At 47.0% G+C, this 17,983-nt stretch overlaps 5 protein-coding genes across 5 annotated transcripts; 3 read left to right on the forward strand and 2 right to left on the reverse strand.

Moving 5' to 3' along the window:
* Nucleotides 1-105: 105 nt before the first annotated feature.
* P153DRAFT_325825 (putative DUF341 family oxidoreductase) lies at nucleotides 106-1,482 on the reverse strand. Its single transcript, XM_033665278.1, has 5 exons — nucleotides 1,206-1,482; nucleotides 1,136-1,154; nucleotides 1,001-1,084; nucleotides 488-937; nucleotides 106-431 (listed from the first exon to the last, which is right to left on the reverse strand). Exons 1-5 carry the CDS (start codon nucleotides 1,356-1,358, stop codon nucleotides 259-261), a joined length of 879 nt encoding a protein of 292 aa, XP_033519627.1. The 5' UTR covers nucleotides 1,359-1,482; the 3' UTR covers nucleotides 106-258.
* Nucleotides 1,483-1,808: 326 nt separating this feature from the next.
* P153DRAFT_434877 (polyketide synthase) lies at nucleotides 1,809-8,657 on the forward strand (the record flags this gene model as incomplete). The annotated part of the gene is made up of 3 exons (XM_033673113.1): nucleotides 1,809-6,368; nucleotides 6,560-7,447; nucleotides 7,497-8,657. 3 exons carry the CDS (start codon nucleotides 1,809-1,811, stop codon nucleotides 8,634-8,636), a joined length of 6,588 nt encoding a protein of 2,195 aa, XP_033519628.1. The 3' UTR covers nucleotides 8,637-8,657.
* Nucleotides 8,658-11,129: 2,472 nt separating this feature from the next.
* Nucleotides 11,130-12,009, forward strand: P153DRAFT_410825 (uncharacterized protein; the record flags this gene model as incomplete). Its single annotated transcript, XM_033672080.1, has 4 exons — nucleotides 11,130-11,144; nucleotides 11,225-11,435; nucleotides 11,498-11,707; nucleotides 11,801-12,009. The coding sequence occupies 4 exons, from the start codon at nucleotides 11,130-11,132 to the stop codon at nucleotides 12,007-12,009; spliced, it is 645 nt and encodes a 214-aa protein (XP_033519629.1).
* Nucleotides 12,010-12,797: 788 nt separating this feature from the next.
* P153DRAFT_349669 (dimethylaniline monooxygenase) lies at nucleotides 12,798-14,651 on the reverse strand. The gene is made up of 3 exons (XM_033666258.1): nucleotides 14,397-14,651; nucleotides 13,725-14,310; nucleotides 12,798-13,671 (listed from the first exon to the last, which is right to left on the reverse strand). The coding sequence occupies exons 1-3, from the start codon at nucleotides 14,525-14,527 to the stop codon at nucleotides 12,952-12,954; spliced, it is 1,437 nt and encodes a 478-aa protein (XP_033519630.1). The 5' UTR covers nucleotides 14,528-14,651; the 3' UTR covers nucleotides 12,798-12,951.
* A 287-nt stretch (nucleotides 14,652-14,938) lies between these two features.
* On the forward strand, nucleotides 14,939-15,950 carry P153DRAFT_300886 (uncharacterized protein; the record flags this gene model as incomplete). The annotated part of the gene is made up of 3 exons (XM_033664355.1): nucleotides 14,939-15,001; nucleotides 15,074-15,166; nucleotides 15,234-15,950. The coding sequence occupies 3 exons, from the start codon at nucleotides 14,939-14,941 to the stop codon at nucleotides 15,948-15,950; spliced, it is 873 nt and encodes a 290-aa protein (XP_033519631.1).
* Between the last annotated feature and the right edge of the window lie 2,033 nt (nucleotides 15,951-17,983).

A 17,983-nucleotide genomic window follows, 5' to 3' on the forward strand; every position in this document is an offset into this window, starting at 1 on the left:
GATGTGAGAGTGGACCGAGTGCCAGCAGATCGTCACTTTTCGAAAGATAGTTTACAATCTCCCGACTTAGACTGGTTCCATTCAAAGTCATCAGAAAAGGAAGTTCTCGCTGTACAATTTCATTGGTTCAAAGCAAATTACGGGGTTACAACGTCGTTCTAAACTAGCTCAGTTTAAGCGAGGTCTCCAGTTCCTTTTACTGAATGTCCTGAAACGACCTGTTGCTCAATTTCCTCCACTTCACTGCATTGGCGAGCCTCAGCATACAGTCTGACTGCGTGTGCTGCCTATCATCTCCCGTACCGCGTCGCCCAACTCTTGAATCACCCTTCCTGATCTGGGAATCGTATGTCCCTTGCCGGTGTCAAAAAGCGTAGCAGTATTCTCATCGCAGACATTGAACATTGCTAGTGCTCCATGCTTGTAGGGATCTGTTGATCTCTTGCATTAGCCTCATGTAATCCTGAGTAGACAGACGCAGGGTTACCATTTGCTCCGACGATGTGCAGGGTGGGAACGTCGATCTTGAGTGCGCTTTCGTCACTCAGTACGAAGTCGGCGTTCGAAGCCAACGGTGGCCAGCCAGTGATGAATATGGCGCACTTAATCTGCCTGGCTTGGCCAGTTTCTTGTTCCCGTCTGATTTCGTCCAAGATGAGGGACGCTGCAAGGCAAGAGCCTTCGCTATACCCGATAACACCCTCGATCTGAGGGTTTTCCTTCAAGGTTGCGTAGATTGAGTCCATCACTTCTTTTAGATTGTCTTTTAGTTGCTCTTGTGCTCCGGCCTGTCTTTTGCCTCTCAATTTTCGCATGATTTCTTCAGAATTGTCTCCGGTCGGCATGTCCCGGACTCGTTCGAGCATGCGCCTAGATCCCACAGCACCATCGCAGAACCAGCTGCGATAGGGCCCGTTACCAAAGTATTTCTCAACCCCTGTGCAACATGTGAGCTCCTTGTACTAGGGGATCTCTGTGTACCTCTGGGCCCAGTACATACCGTATGGCGGATCACCTAGGATAGGTGCATTCATGAAGTGGAAAGATGCCGCTTGATCTCGCTCTAGCTCCTTCTCCAGCGGAGCTATCGTGAGTTAGAAGTTGCTGTACAGAAATAACACAAAGAGTGGCCTACCTAGCTGGATACCGAAGTACTATTTCAACATTAGCATCGTTCTGAGCACTGTTGAAAAGGACGAACTCACATCCGCGTTGGAAATGGCACCGTGGAAGCCTAGAAACTGCATCGTGTTGTTCTTGAGGTTGTTTTTGTTTCGAATGTTCTGTGAATTCGATTGAGCGGAGGGCACTCGTCGACTATAAATTGTGAACCTTTTGAGCAAATTAGTCTGCATCATCCAGGACACACTAGTTCGGGCCTCAAGAAGATCGGCCGCGCAGCTGATCACTGCCTCACCCCACTTTGATATCAGTTGAGTTTGCTACGTTCAAGGTACAGGCCATGGGGGGACCGGCCGCGCAACTCGCCACTATCTCCTGCTGCATCATATTCAAAGCTCCATAGAATGCATGTTGGCAGCCGCTGATCTTTCCTTAGCTTCAAACAAACACGGTTGACTTTCCGAGGTGGTGTACAGACGGGCTAGTATCCTCCGAAGTGGTGGTCAGGCGGACTTGTGTCCCAATGTGACGAACAGGTAAACTAGTATCCCAAAATCTGCATAAATAGCTTCGTCCCCACGACATCACACAGCTTCAGATAGACATCCCATCCTTTATACCCATCACCGAATCTTAATACTCCTCTTTCGTTCTACCACGACCTCCACCTACAACGACCCGTCACCATGACTGACAAAGTTGCCATCATCGGGTACGCTTGTCGACTACCTGGACAGGTGTCGACTCCAGAAGATCTTTGGGAGCTATGCACCCGTGGTCGAAATGGGTGGTCAGAGATGCCCAAGGACAGGTTTTCCTTCGACGCATTTCATCACCCAAACCCTTCAAAGCCTGGAACCTTCAACCCCAAGGGTGGCTATTTTCTTTCCGACGACATCTCTCGTTTCGACGCATCTTTCTTCAACCTTACCGCCAAAGAAGCCATTTCTCTGGACCCACAACAGCGACTCCTTCTGGAATGTACATTCGAGGCGTTCGAAAGTGCAGGTGTGCCCCGGGAACAGTTCGCTGGACGCAACGTCGGCGTCTACGTAGGCGGTAGTTTTTCCGACTATGAGCTGATGAACCTGAGGGACCTCGAAACCACGCCAATGCATCAGGCTACCGGCTGTGCCCAAGCGATGCAGTCGAACCGTATCTCTTACGCCTTCGACCTGCGAGGGCCCAGTATGACTTTTGATACCGCCTGCTCGAGCTCGCTCGTAGCTTTGCATCATGCTGTACGAAGCTTACAGTCTGGTGAGTCGACAGAAGCAATTGTGGGTGGAAGTCATCTCAATATCTTACCGGATTACTTCGTTTCAATGTCCACATCTCAACTGTTCAATGATCATGGAAAGACATTTGCATTCGACGAACGAGCTGAGTCAGGATTTGCGAGGGGTGAAGGCGCCGGCGTTGTGCTCCTGAAACCCCTGGCTGCTGCGATCCGTGATCGCGATCCAATTCGAGCTGTTATCTGCAACACAGGCACCAATCAAGATGGCCGGACCCAGGGCATCACCAATCCAAACGGGCAGGCGCAAAGAGATATCATCAGAAAGGTCTATCAAGATGCTGGATTAGACCCGCGCCTTTGTGGGTACGTTGAAATGCATGGTACCGGGACTAAGGTTGGAGATCCGATCGAGGCTTCTGCTGTGCACGAAGCTCTCTCAATCCACCGAAGCCCTGAGGATCCGTTGTACATTGGTTCAGTCAAATCAAATGTCGGCCACTTGGAAGGAGCGAGCGGTGTCGTCTCGCTTATCAAAGCAGCCATGATGCTAGACAAAGGTCTGGCCCTTCCCACCACCAACTTTCGCAAGGCAAATCCCGCCATTCCCATGGATGAATGGAACATGAAAGTTCTCACAACAACGAAACCATGGCCACGGAACAAGAAGTATGTTTCGATCTCGAACTATGGGTTTGGTGGCGCGAACGCACATTGCGTGCTAGAGCGGCCACCAGTGGGCAGAGACGCAAGCTTGGAAGTCGATCCAGACCAACTACCAGACCCGCTCACGAAGCTTTTCCTGGTTTCTGCAAACGATAAAGAGTCTTTGCAGGGGCGGATCAAGAACCTAGGCATTTACTTCGAGCGGCGACCCGAAGCGTTCGAGAAGATGCTTTATTCGAACATGGCCTTCACTCTCGGTTCGAGGACATCAAATCTCGCCTACAGGCTAGCGATTCCAGCTTCATCCTTGAGCATGCTCACCCAGAAGTTTGCTCAGATGACGCTCAACTGTCCCAAGGTGCTGAGAGAGCCAACACAGGCTTTTGTATTTACCGGACAGGGTGCCCAGTGGGCGCAGATGGGTATGGGTCTTATGGATCAATATCCTATCTTCGCATCCGCGATCAACAAAGCCAGCGAGTACCTCACAGAAATTGGCGCCGACTTTTCGCTCCTGGAAGAGCTGCAAAAGCCAGCAAAGATTTCTCGTGTCAACTCTCCGCACATCAGCCAGCCTGCCTGCACAGCCATCCAGATAGGCTTGGTCAATCTCTACGCAGCCTGGGGCATCCGCCCTGCATCCGTGATAGGGCATAGTTCAGGTGAAATTGGAGCTGCCTATGCCGCGGGAGCATACGATGCTGATGCGGCTATGGCACTAGCCTACCACCGAGGAATGATGACTTTGAAGTTGAAGGAGCTGTATCCCACTCTGAGGGGTGGTATGATCGCCGTCGGCTATGGCCCGGAGGCTATCAAGCCATACATGGAGAGAATCCAACCTGGATACCTCACGATTGCTTGTGTCAACAGCCCTACCAGTGTTACAATCTCTGGCGATGAGTCTGCCATGGCTGAATTGCATGACCTTCTGGACGAGGACGACATCTTCAATCGTCAGCTCAAAATCGACGTTGCGTATCACTCGGAGCACATGGCCCGTGTCTCGGATTTGTACCTGGCCTCAATCGCGGATCGAACTCCTGCTACCAGTTTGACCGCCAAATTCTACTCATCGGTCTATGGACGCGAGGTCGATGCTTCGGAGCTCGGTCCCGAATACTGGATCAAGAACCTCGTGTCAACTGTGCTGTTCTCCGACGCACTTGCGCCGATGTGCTCAAGTGAGAGTAGGCCGGACCATCTGATCGAACTGGGACCGCACTCTACTCTGAAAGGACCTATCAAGGATATCTTGAAAACCCTCGGATCTTCAGCCACCAAGATTGGCTACTCGTCCAGCCTCCTCCGGAATGTCAACGCCGTAGAATCGGTGATGGAGGTTGCAGGCGCGGTGTATGCCAAAGGCACTACTCTTGATATGATCGCGATCAATTTCCCTGCCACCGGGGCCAAGCATAACTATCTGGTGCAAGATCTACCCAGGTATCCATGGCAGCATTCCGCTTCATATTGGCACGAAGCTCGTATTCCGCAAAAGCATCTCACTAGGTCGGGCAAGAGAAACGATGTACTTGGCGTACTTGCCAACTACTCGAACGATCTCGAACCCACATGGAGAAACATCATCCGCCTAGATGACGTCCCGTGGTTGCGACACCACAAGATGCAAGGGATACCAGTTTTCCCCATAGCGGGTTACCTGTCAATGGCAGTGGAAGCTGCCCAACAACGCGCAGATGATCGCAACACGACCTTCGACAGCTTTGAGCTTCGTGAGGTAGTAGTCGGCGCCGCTCTGGTTCTCAATGATGGCTCTGACACGGAAACAACAATCACCCTTCGACCCTTCAGTGACGCGTCGAGAGGTCAATCCGACAGCTGGGACGAGTTCAAGATCTGCTCGTGGGAATCGAAGCGTGGCTGGGCAGAGCACTGCCGAGGTCTCGTTCGCGTTCAAGATTCAGGAAAAGACAGAGGCCGTTCGGTAGCCGCAGATCCGATGATGCAGGAGGACTTCATCAAGAGACAGTCTTCCAGCGTCGAAGCCCAAGCAACGCGTCGGGTCGACGAGACGGACATGTACGCCAAACTTAGTGCTGTGGGTGCTGGTTACGGTACCACGTTCCAGGGACTGAAAGAGTGTTACATTGGAACCGAACACTGTCGAGGTGATATCGTCGTGCAGGACACTCGTAGTCTCATGCCAAAGGAGTTCGAGTCCGACCTAGTCATACACCCATCTCTTCTCGACATCTTCCTACACCTGACGTGGCCCATCCTTGGTGCAGCAGGAGACCAATTCGACACCTTGTACATGCCCACATTGGTACGGTCGGTCAAGATTGACCGCGATATCATCAAGGTCCCCGGCGAGCATCTATCTGTGTGGTGTGTTGGCAGTCCCGATTTGGGCAACCCTAAGCCGACCACGTTTGAGATTTGCGCGACCCGGCCAGGAAACTTGGGCAAGCCAGTCATCAAGTTCGATGGCTTTGTCATGACGCCCATCAGGGGAGCTGGTGCTTCCGGTGATGCAGACACGGAAAAGGTTTGCTTCAAACTTACCACGCAACCGTTTGAAGCTGGCCCGATCCCGGTCGAAAAGATGGAGTCCAATGGTCACCGAGCGAATGGTCACCAAGCCAATGGATCGAACGGACTTGTAGAGACAGAGGATGGGCAGGCCGAAACAGGATCTGGAGTACGCACGCCTGTCGAGAAGCCTGATATTTCGATCATCCTGTTTGGCGAGAGCCCGAGTGTCGCGAGCGATTTGGCTGAGGCGATCGATGTCGCCACAGGTTCGCGCCCACCGATCTTCAAACTCGGCGAGACAGATTGTAAGGATAAGCGAATCGTTCTCCTCGAGACTGGAGACAAGTCCTTGCGGACTGCTACTGCATCAGAGTTCGAGAGTCTCAAAGAAATCCTTCTACATGCAGCCAAGACTGTGTGGGTGTACTCCCGAGATACGCCGGAGTCGGCCATGAGCGTCGGTATGGCACGATCGATACGTTCAGAGAACATGTCGCATATCGCAACTCTCGGTGTCGAATCTACTGAGCTGAACTCCAGCTGGCCTTCCAAGTCGATCATGCGCACTCTTGATGCTCTGTGGCTTACCGAGCACGTGGAACCCATCAACGATATGGAGTTCGTGGCCACCGATGGTAAGCTGTATGTCCAGCGGATAGAAGAGGACCGCTCTATGAACGACTTCATCAGCAACGAGACAGATGGATCGGTACTCGAGAAGCAACCATACAAGCAGGAAGACCGAAGACTGCAACTCCAGATCGGCAGCTATGGTTCTCTCAACACCATTCATTGGGTCGATGATGTGCCGGAAAAGTTGAAGGATTTCGAGATTGAGATTGAGGTAAGCATTATCTATTGCACACAACCGAGCCTATAGCCGATGGTCAGATGTTCCCGGACATCGACAACGCGGGTTGTAACCAGAATGTCTGGGCAAGTGGGACCTATCACTACAGGCTCAACCAACCCCGCTCCTTTCTTCTACGCGTTTTTTACTATGAGCATCTGCTAATCGTGCCTTCATTCTTTTAGGTCAAGGCTACTGGCGTCAACTTCAAGGATGTGGTGGTCTGCATGGGCCAAGTCAGTCAGCCATACATTGGTGTCGAATGCAGTGGCATTGTCTCCGCTGTAGGAAGTAAAGTTTCCCATCTTCGAGTTGGGCAGAGAGTTATGGCCATGACAGAGGGCGCTTACTCCACCTACGCACGATGCCTCGGCACTAGTGGAGTCCCTATCCACGACACAATGACGTTCGAGCAGGCAGCCACTATCCCAGTAGTCTTCTGCACTGCTTACTACGGCCTGTTTGACCTCGGAAGAATGACCAGGGGCGAGAAAGTGCTGATCCACGCCGCTGCCGGTGGTGTTGGACAGGCTGCCATTATGCTCGCGCAGATGGTTGGCGCAGAGATCTTTGCCACGGTTGGAAGTCAGGACAAGAAACAGTTCTTGATCGATACATACTCTATCCCCGAGGACAGGATCTTCTACAGCCGCGACACATCCTTCGGAGCGGACATCCGGAGAGCGACCGACGGCGCTGGTGTCGACATCGTCCTGAACTCTCTGGCCGGCGACATACTCAGAGAGACCTGGGACACCTTGGCACCGTTCGGACGATTCATCGAAATCGGCAAAGCTGATATCACAAGGAACAGTCGCCTGGACATGTTGAAGTTCGAGTACAACTGTACTTTCGCTTCAGTCGATTTGACCAAGGTCGCTGCATACAAGCCGCAGCTCATGCAACGTCTGCTTGCGGACGTGACCTACTTGATGAGCAAGGGCATTCTTTCACCTATCTCACCGATCAAGTCATACCCTATCTCCGAGACCGAATTGGCGTTCCGCGCTTTGCAAAGCGGAAAGGCTATGGGCAAGTTGGTGGTGGTTCCCCATGCAGACGATCAGATTCTCGTACGTACATATTCTAGTTTCACACATGACAATGGCTAACGATCTCTAGGCGTCAAAGGCGAAGGTTCGCGACATCCTCTTCCGGCCAGATGCGACATACATCATCGTTGGAGGTACTGGTGGCCTCGGTCGTAGCCTTACCAAGTGGATGTCGATGAAGGGCGCCCGCAACATTGTATTGACTTCTCGGAGTGCTGCAGTCAACCCCCGCATTCAGGCGCTTACCGATCAGCTTGCACCGAGTGGTACGAACATCCTTGTTTGTGCCTGCGATGTCTCAAACGAAGAATCTCTTGAGAAGCTGGTGAACGAGGACTTGAAAGACTTGCCACCAATCCGGGGTGTTGTGCATGGAGCCATGGTTCTACGTGACATGCTGTTCGAACAGATGACGCAAGAAGACTTCCACGCCGTCACTACCTGCAAGGTTGAAGGTGCTCTCAACCTCCACAAGGTCTTGTCCTCTTCGCCGCTCGATTTCTTCGTGGCTCTCTCCTCCGTCGCTGGCGTGGTCGGCAATCGAGGTCAAGCAGCCTACTCCGCGGCCAACGTCTTCCTCGATCAATTTATGGCATTCCGACGCAAACAAGATCTGCCAGGCACATCCATCGACTTGGCAGCTGTCTCAAACATCGGTTACCTTGCTGATGGCAGCGATGCCCGCCGCGAAGAAGTGCTCAAGAACATCGGCGGTCAAACCATCGACGAATCCAAGGTCTTGGCCCTGTTCGCTGCCGCTGTCACCGGCAAGATGAACGAGTCTTGCCAAGGTCAATGCATCACGGGACTGGATACGTCAGACGACTCCAGCTTCTGGCTGTCTGATGAAAAGTTCGCTGTCTTACGCGAAGCTGTACAGGCCGCATCGGGAACTGGCGGGTCGTCGAGTACTGCTACCGTCGCGTTGTCCAAGGTCTTGCGAACAGCAGCGTCCAAAGAGGATGCGAAACAGGCGCTCTATGTCGCGCTCGCCGAGAAGATCGCGGCCATTCTGGTCCTCCCCGCAGACGCAATTGAGCCCTCGCAAACGTTGAAGAATCTAGGGTTGGACAGCCTCGTCGCGATCGAGCTTCGCAACTGGATTACGCGCGAGACGGAGATTAACGTGCAGGTGTTGGAACTGTTGAGCAGCGGAAGCATCATGAACTTGGTTGAGCTGGTGTTGAAGAAGATGGGGTTGTTAGAGTAGTGCGCCCAGTAGTCAATGATTATGGTCCTGACTTAACCTATATTCGCGTTCTACACGGCTCTGTACGGGCTATGAATTAACCAAGTGTCCCAGAACAGTACAACGTGTCTTCAACGTCGGTGTGAAGAATGAATCGGTCAACAAAAAGCAAGCTGCATGAATACGCGCCTTCGTTTTGGCTGACTTCTAGGGTCTCTTTCATCCGCGCGACTACGTGTCGTCTCTGGTTCATTGCCGCCGTTGAATGTCGAAAGCCAACTGGATTCAGCCATTCTTCTCTACAGTATAGAGTCTAGAAGTATGATCAGTTCCTGTTCGTTGTTTACACTCATTGTGAATGCTTTCGGTGGTATCATGCAGCTCCACCAAGGTCGACGGTCATTGTCAAGGTGGTCCCAAAGTCCAGAGGCGGTTCTACCATGCCCTGTGAACACACACGATGCTCACATATGGTTGAGGGTAAGACATGTGCATCATGTGACGCGGTTTGGACCTCGACCCTCATCGTCAATGTGTTTCGTCGCGAATGGTAGTCGCCGTTGTCGCCGGGGACTCCGCAACGGAGTCGCTTATCTGGAACCATGAGCATGAAACATGTCTATCCCGACGGAAGTCTGTCAGGGCTCGGCATGCGCTACGCGTGCGCATGTGTGTAGCGTTTCGTGCTGCGGCGCCTGGTCGTGTTCGTGCGGGGACGCGCTTTGGAAGACGCTGGTGTCGTTTCGGCGTCGCTCGCGTTCGGGAACGTGTTCGTCGCGTGCTCGACTGAGTATGCGGATTGTTTAGGACTTGGTTGTAGTGTGCATTCCCGCGCGTCCTCGGGGAGGGTATGCAATGCTGGGGGTGCGACGACAAGGTTGAGCAGCTGGTGAGAAGGTGCGGGGTGCGTCAATCTTGGCGGATTATCTAACGCATCGCTATAAGTTGCACAGGCTGCTGCGCAAAAGTCCAATGCTCTCAACGACAGATACAAGTCGGCCCGTCGTGTGGGAATGCGCGCATCGCCTGGCTGGGACGAGGAAGTAGAAACAGGCTTAGGTAATCATCGGCCATCACCGCAACCAGAGGATTCCAATACTAGCTCAGGACAATAAGCGAACTTTGACCGTCACGAAACCACTGACATGTAGGAGCCCAGACATCGTACTGTGTGTATCGTGGAATTTGCAAATCCTCAGCTGGAAGACTTCTAATAGCATGATAACCCTAATAGGAAACAATATGTTTGGAAGTGCAAGCCCAGTTGAGGCTTTCGCAAGTACTGCCAACCAAGTAAGCTCTATGGGATCGTGAGAGAACATTGGAAATCGTCAAGCCACGCATGTAGAATGCTTGCTAAGGCCAGCAACTGACCAAGGCTCATCCGTTCGGATTCTATTTCTAAGGTCACATTCAAATTAGTGCAGGCTATGCTACACCCGGGTATTTCAAATACATCTGTTCTTACTCAGTCACGCCAGATAGCGGGTTTCAATTTTCCCTTGTGTAAACACGCGATTTCGTCCAGGCTCTTGTAACCTAACAGAGTTATAAATACATGGACTACACCGTACGTGCAAATTCCGACGATGCCAATTCCTGTATGTTAGATGCCATGTATAGGATAGAACGTGATGCTCGTCACTCAAACAGCAAGAGGACCGCTTCCTGATCAGTCGTCAGTTCTGGACCATACCATCCTCAACTACAATCCTCAATGCCCTTCAGCCTCAGAACACTTTCTATGGCTCCCGATATAGACTGCAACTTGAGTCTAGATTGCCGTCAATCTTTAGCTCTCAGTTTTCCAATTTCACTTCTCAACGCCTTGTATGACTCGAAAAGTTAATTAGCGTAACTGGCTGTGTATCTTACAGTACATTATGTCGAGCAAGGAACACATCTGAGAGTTAATTTTTGCGACGTTATCTAAACTTTTAACAGTATCACTTTTGGGAGACTTCTATTCTTCCGCAGCGGTAACACTTTACAACCTCAACTGTTGATCGATGGGACGTACTTGATGAGGCGGATATCGGGGTAGAATTAATCCTTATGCTAGAAGAAGCATGACTTTTGTTGAAAATCTCATCGTTTGGGGACGTTGACAAACACTTACTAGATTTCCTTTCCACCTACAAACCACTATTTCGACTCCTCCCAGTCTAATGAGTGACATATATCATGTAAAAAGATAAGAACTCACTACGTTCACAAAAGACACATCAGTTGTTCTTTTCCCGGCTGGTCAGTCACGCGTTATAATCCTTCAGAATAATATACTCCTACCTTGTACTTGTCACATCCTTCTTCCGTATCGGCGAGATTAAGAAGCTGTTTCATATAATCTGCAACTCTAGCTTAACCTTTGTTGTATTCATATCCAGCATCTGTCACACTAACGATGAGTAAAATGAAATCTGTAAAAAAACAATGACAGTTATCAACGGGCCTGCCAAAGATTATGTAGCAACACGAGTACATATCGTGCAGCAAACACCTGCCAGAACGACTATGGCTTATGCGATGGTAAACCAGAAGCTTCTGCTTGCAAGTCATTAAGATACGCGACATGTCCTTCTACCGTTACTATAACTATCGCAGGACAGGCTTCTACCTGTCACGCTGCCACCAAAACGGCAGTCAGCATTTCTCTCACCGTTACGTTGCCTGGAAAGAAGACTACCATCACAGCTGTGAATACACTTAGTCTGCCTGGTAAAAGCCAGGTCATAATTATGGCTGTCCCGACCACCAACCGACTTCCGGGAGTAGGAAAGGTGTCAGCTGTGACCATAACAGCGATGATTACCCTGCCAAGTAACGATTCAACATTAATCGCGACTGTTTCACAACCAACAACTTGACAATCGTACTTTCAGCTACAAATACAGCCACTGCAGCTGCCATGCCCGCATACTCAGCTTCGACCGCTATCGCAAATTCCGATTTCAGTATCCCAGGGGCAGGGTATTGGGCTTACCTCCAAATTGGAGACGCTACAGTGGACAACACTGGAGGTCATGCCAGACTTCGCAACGATAAGAACATCGTAATCAACTCACGATCTATCTCCCAGGCTGTGAAGCTTGGTCCGGGAACTACTTAAAAGTTCATGATGAGGGCTAGATGGGTAACGACTGGTCATGCGGAAGTTCATGCATGTTCTTCTATAGCTTGGTTAGATAAATTCTACGAAGAAGGAACCTCTGTCACAGATGTTCAATATACCGATGTTCTACTTGAAAGCATAATCTTTACTGCGCCAAATGGGGGCAAACCCATCGAAGTGATCTTGGTTATCGAATGTAGGTACGGTGGAGGTAATACTGGACAACCACAGGAGGCAGACGTGACCGATGAGTATCTTATGGAAAGCTTGCGTCCGTTTTGAAGTCTTTTGGTAAGTGGTAGATTCTGTTCCCTTCGATAGTTTCATATAGTTTGTTGCATGTGATCTTGAACTACGTAGGACATGCAATTCACAGTCAGCAAGTGTTATGCCTATCAAACCCATTGGATATAGACCGATCTCTTGCGAAGATATAAATAGAAAATATATTAAACCTTGCCTCTAGATATATTCCAAGTACCATTATCTGTCTCTCTTTACAGCTACTTGTGCCTCGCCGTCTTGTACACGAAGAACAATCTAAAGATCATGACTTCACGAGCCAACCCTAAGCAGTAAAAGCTTGCTTTCTAGTGATACCGTGTGGGGCTGTAGAACGGCGACGAGATTTTTATAGACAACACACTTTGAGACCGATTACGAGAATCGAGGTCATGAATGTTAGCCCACCAACGAGCATTATCGTCTCGAGCACATTGTAGGTCTGGAAGCATCGTCTTTTCCTAACCGGGAACTCAGCAACCGCGCTCACTGTCGGCATAGTCGCAAGAAAGTGAAGTATATCGCTGTCTTGCAATACAAGAAAAGATTAACAAGTGAATGGATGGAAACGGATAAATACAACGGATATGATAGGTGATATTACTTATACTTGAGCAGCTCAGGTTTAGTTTGTGGGGGTGGCGTCACTGTGAGGATGAAGCAAACGTCTTCCAAAGATCTCTGCTTAAGAATTCCGTGATTACTAGAGAGTTATCTGCATTAAAAGCCTTGAAAAGTTTATGCACTCATACTGATACATCACTCAATGCAGTCAATCCAATCACAGATCGCTTTTGATGGTTAATTTAATCCGGCGATGTCAATGCCCATAAACGTAAGCCTTGTTGGTACGTGACTTGAGGGAGAAATGAATACAGTCGCCGCTAATCGAATGTGTCTGCACATTCACAGGCACCTGAGATCTGCCTATGAGGTCTATCTTCATAACCTCGCTTTTGAATCTTCGATGTACATCTGCCTGGCCTTTGCATTCTCTTCTCTCCACCATTTCTTTCTCATCTCATGACCAGCCATGAACACATCAAGCCACTGCTTCTCAAACTTGGGCAACTTCCTGCCCGGTCCGTCATCACCCGCCAGGTGTCTCAAAGTCTCGAAGTACTCCTCGAAATCTGGAAAGACAAACGTAAACATGGCACCATCGCCAAGTCTTTCTGTCCTCTCTCGCTCCCACTGCTGTCGTTCCAAGAGTGGAGGTAGTTTTGCGCGACCGGCGAGTACACGCGCGGCGAGTACTGCTTGCCACTCAAATACTTTGAAGGTAAGGCCTGCGCCTACGGCGCCAACGAAGAGCAAAGTGGTATCAGACTGATATACGACATGCTGATAAAGGTTGGGGACGCGGTTATTGCGCACTTCGACATGGGGTAGGAAGGGGAGGCTCCATGAATATCCTGTTCCGAATATGAGTTCGTCAACGTTTGCGACTGATGTTCCGTCGATAAAGTGTACAGTGCGATCATCCATTATGTGCGAGATTGAGGGCTTTGCAACGATACCGGGGTTTTTGAACGCTTCGTCGCCGAAGTAGCCGTTTGCTTTGTGACCGAGAATCACGGCATAGATTGGGTCGTTGGCAGTGCCAACGAGATCGTAGGCAATGTCAGCTGCAGAGACTGATGCGCCAACGATGACGATGCGCTACCCCCCGGTTAGTCGTGTTACCTCAGTGATACAATAAGGTTGATGCTCACTTTGTCTCGATACGCTTCTTTACCGCGAAACATCTTGCTGTGTTTTACGCTTCCTGGTCGTGTCCATTCAAATTTCTCCAACCCTTCAACTTTGGGAATATACGGAACGCTATAATGCCCGTTCGCTACGACGACTCCATCGAACATCTCCTCCCACCACTCGTCGTCTTCAGCAAAACTTCCCTCTCTTCGGAGCACCAATCGCCATTCATTTCCTACTTTCTCCGCTAGCTCGACCGTTGTATTGTAGGAAACGAACTCCCCGTAACCTTTTCGGTTCACCAGAGAGGCGATGTATTCACGAATGGTGGAATGATGTCTAAATGGTGTGTCAATACCATGTTTGGCTATCGATGTTGGACTCCGCTGATCAGAGATAGGTTCCTGGGAAAATGACATTGGAATGCTGTCGACATTGGTTTCTAGGTATGGATAAACCGATGATTCAGTGTGACGCGTCTGCTTGGATTTTGGGAGGCGTATCGGAAGTCTTGTTGGCGTCTCTAGAGGAGCATCCGCAGTACGGGTCGCTAGCGATGCAAATATAGTATGATCAAAGGGCGGAGGGGGCGCTTCGTCCTCAATCCTAAAACATTGTGAGTACTCTGAATAGTGTTGTTCCTTATCGTTGACGTTCGAAGTAACTTGTCGCAATGAAACTTTGTGACATACCAACAACCGCCTGGACTTGCCCTTCTTTCGAACACACGTATGACATCGAAAGCCCGTTCTCGAGCGAGTGCGTCCACTGCGATAGCGCCACCTGGACCCAAGCCAATTACTGCAACACGTCTTACACCCATAGTTTTGAACTTTGTCGCTCGACTCGCATAAGCCTTGATCCCTGAATATATCTTATGCTGATTGAGAAACAGGCTCCCGAAAGCCAAACTTGTAGAAAATTCAGGATGCAACGGCTGACTATCGCGATTGTGGACAAGGATAATGCGATTGTCTTGTTTCACGCTAATACTCGCCCCACGGTTCGGCTAAGAGCTGGGCTGGGCTAGGCAAGGTGGCAAGGTGTAAGCAGACAAGATAGGCAGGGCTAAACTCTCCAAACCCATTATTGTGAATTAGCGAAAGTAGTATTGTTAGTAGTCGATGATTATAACGTACTTTGTATGCGAGCTGGTTTCCTCAGCAAGCTAGTTACTTTAAAATACACTCACGATCTTTTACTCTCCACTTCGACTCACAGTAATTCGTCTGCCATGGCCACTTCGCATGGTTTAGACAAGATATTCGGCTATATGCCTTTTGATCATTTCCTTGTAGTACGCCTGATTGCACTCTCTCTAGCGACGACGGCTAAAGCTCTTTTAATTGCGGCTGACGTGAAGCAACAGGAAAGATGGGACCCAGAATCGTCTCTCCACCAAGACGAGCAAGAACGGGATCTCGTGAAATCATGGATTAGCCTCGGCAGATGTGGCCGCTCTGTAAGATATCCTCGTCCAACTGTGCAAGTACCTTACAGTTGGAACCACTAACGCGCGATTTAATCAGGTCTACTTCCAGCGGTGCATGGAAGTTCTCGACATTCCCATACCTGATCACATTCCGCCAACCCTGTCGGCTTTTGAGAAGCGCAAGACAGCGGATCCAGAACAGTGGAGTGCTGCTGGTGCTATCTGGATTCGGACATGGTATGGCAATGAGGCATCTCTTGGAGATACTTTGGCTGAAGAGACGGTTTCGCGTACAAGTGCCGACGAGGCGTATCTCCAGCTGTGGCAAAAAGCTTTATGGCCTCCAGATCAACACGGGTTTGACAACAGTATGTTTGGCCCATTCGTATTTGAAGAAAATGACGCTGCCTATGGAGTGCTGGCACGAGACGCAGATGATGAGGTGGAGCTAATGGATGTTATACCGTCTTTTATCTTAAGCGCTCTCGTGCGGTGCCCCGACGCTATGGAGGGAAGTGGACACTCTAAGACAATAGAGGATGACGATGATCTGGCATCGCGTCAAGCGTTGCTTGTAGTGGTTGCAGACCGCGAGGCATGTGAGGATGGATGGGCATTGCTAATTGCTATCAACCATAAGGGCCAGGTGTTGCACAGACGTGTCAGGTGCAAGGCTTCCTGGGTGGGAGAGCATGTAACCTCTTGGAAGGATGGGGGTGAGCCACTGGATGTCGCAAGTGAGAAAGAGAACATAATAAACTATCTAGATGGTAATCGATCAGGCAATGGGTGGGACAAAGACGAAGCATTGTAAGACGTGTAGAAATGTTGTTTAGTTAAGACATGACATGATCCACGTTTGAGCTGCGCATACTATTATACTTCGCACATAATTAAGCTGCGCTCTCTACTGTAATACCTGACGTGTGGCGCTTAAAGTGACGCTGATGGTTTTGATGTTCCGGCGCTTCCACTATATTATCACTCTCTCGATTATTAACCCCGGGCTTGATCTTGATCCCAGTTGGAACGTTGAAACTATCCCCATCCTCAAGAATCTCGATGCCTTGAGCATATTAGCTGTAAGCTTCTAGATACATAAAATAAAGCCGTAACGTTAGGCCGACTTACTCTTAACGTTAAACAACTCCTCTTGTGTTAGCTTCTCTCCTTTCTTAACTTTATACAGTGCATTGCTATTATTAAAGATAACGTTATATACTGCAATTCTAATAAACTCTCTCTACAAATTATAAGTCCCTATTTCTTAGTAGTATAATAAGTGTTATAGTTTATTAGATATGTTAGATTATCCAAGAAGTTTATAGCTAATACTACCTTAATAATATCTATTATAAGTCTAGTAGGAAAATTTCTATAAAGTAAAATAGCCCTAAAATTAAAGATAAAATAACTATACGTATTAGGTTATTTATATTACAGCTTTATTATTTAGATAAGTATAGAAGAAAGATAATATTTTAAACTATAATATAGTATAAATATAAGGTAAGTTTATAAATAATAGTATATATATTACTTTTTTTCTTTTATTTTATATATAATTTATATAGATAATATATTCTAGAAATACTAGGTTATTAATTCTTAACCTAAAAGTGTATAGAAATAGGTACGTATGTAATAAGCTAGTACCTAAAATCTAAACCTAAATATAAAGTAGATATAATTTCTAAATAGAAAAGTTACCTAGACCTAATATATAGACTTAAAAATAAACTAAATATAGAAAATAACTAGACTTAAAAATTATATAGACTTAATATATAAACTTAAAAATTAACTAAATATAAAAATTAACTAAACTTAAAAATTACTTTAATATAATATATAGACTTAAAAACTAACTAAACGTAAATATTAACTAGATATAAAGAATAACTAGACTTAAGAATTACCTAGACCTAATATATAGACTTAAAAATTTACTAGATATAAAAATTACTTAAATATAATATATATTCTCTATACTAACCTAAATATCTATAAAGTATTTAAGAACTTTAAAAATAGTTAAATTAATCTAAACTAACTTTAAAAGAGAAAGCTACATTAATAATAAAATTTTATAGTAGTTAGAAACTAGAAGTATTAAAGAAAAATTATTATTATACTATTATTTACTACTTAGTACTTAATTTAAACTTATTATCTTTAGTATTTTAAATTAAATAGACTTTCTTTATTTAACTAAAGTATCTTTAAAATAAGTTAGTTAAATAAATATCTACTTACTTTTTATTATTAGTATTCTTTTATTATATTTATTCTAATATAGCTTACTTATTTCTATAAGAAATATATATTAAAGTAATAGTATAGGTAAGACTAAGTGTATTAGGATTAAAAATATAATAGTTATATTATTTTAAAATAGGGCTGTGCACAGTAGTTAGAGTAGATATTAATATAGGACTTTAATATTAAAGTCCTATATTAATATTAGTTTATAATTACCTATAAGTTACTATCCTAAACGTTAAAGTTTATAATAAACTACTGTAAGTTACTATCCCTAATATTAAAGTTTATAATTACCTATAAGTTACTATCTCTAACGTTAAAGTTTATAATTACTTATAAGTTACTATTCCTAACGTTAAAGTTTATAATTACTTATAAGTTACTATTTCTAACGTTAAAGTTTATAATTACTTATAAGTTACTATTCCTAATTTTAAAGTTTATAATTAACTGTAAGTTTATTCCTAATATTAAAGTTTATAATTACCTGTAAGTTACTATACCTAATATTAAAGTTTATAATTAACTATAAGTTTATCTCTAATATTAAAGTTTATAATTACCTATAAGTTACTATTCCTA

The sequence above is a fragment of the Dothidotthia symphoricarpi genome, assembly GCF_010015815.1.
Source record: "Dothidotthia symphoricarpi CBS 119687 unplaced genomic scaffold P153scaffold_21, whole genome shotgun sequence".
In the NCBI taxonomy this organism is placed as follows: Eukaryota; Fungi; Ascomycota; class Dothideomycetes; order Pleosporales; family Dothidotthiaceae; genus Dothidotthia; species Dothidotthia symphoricarpi.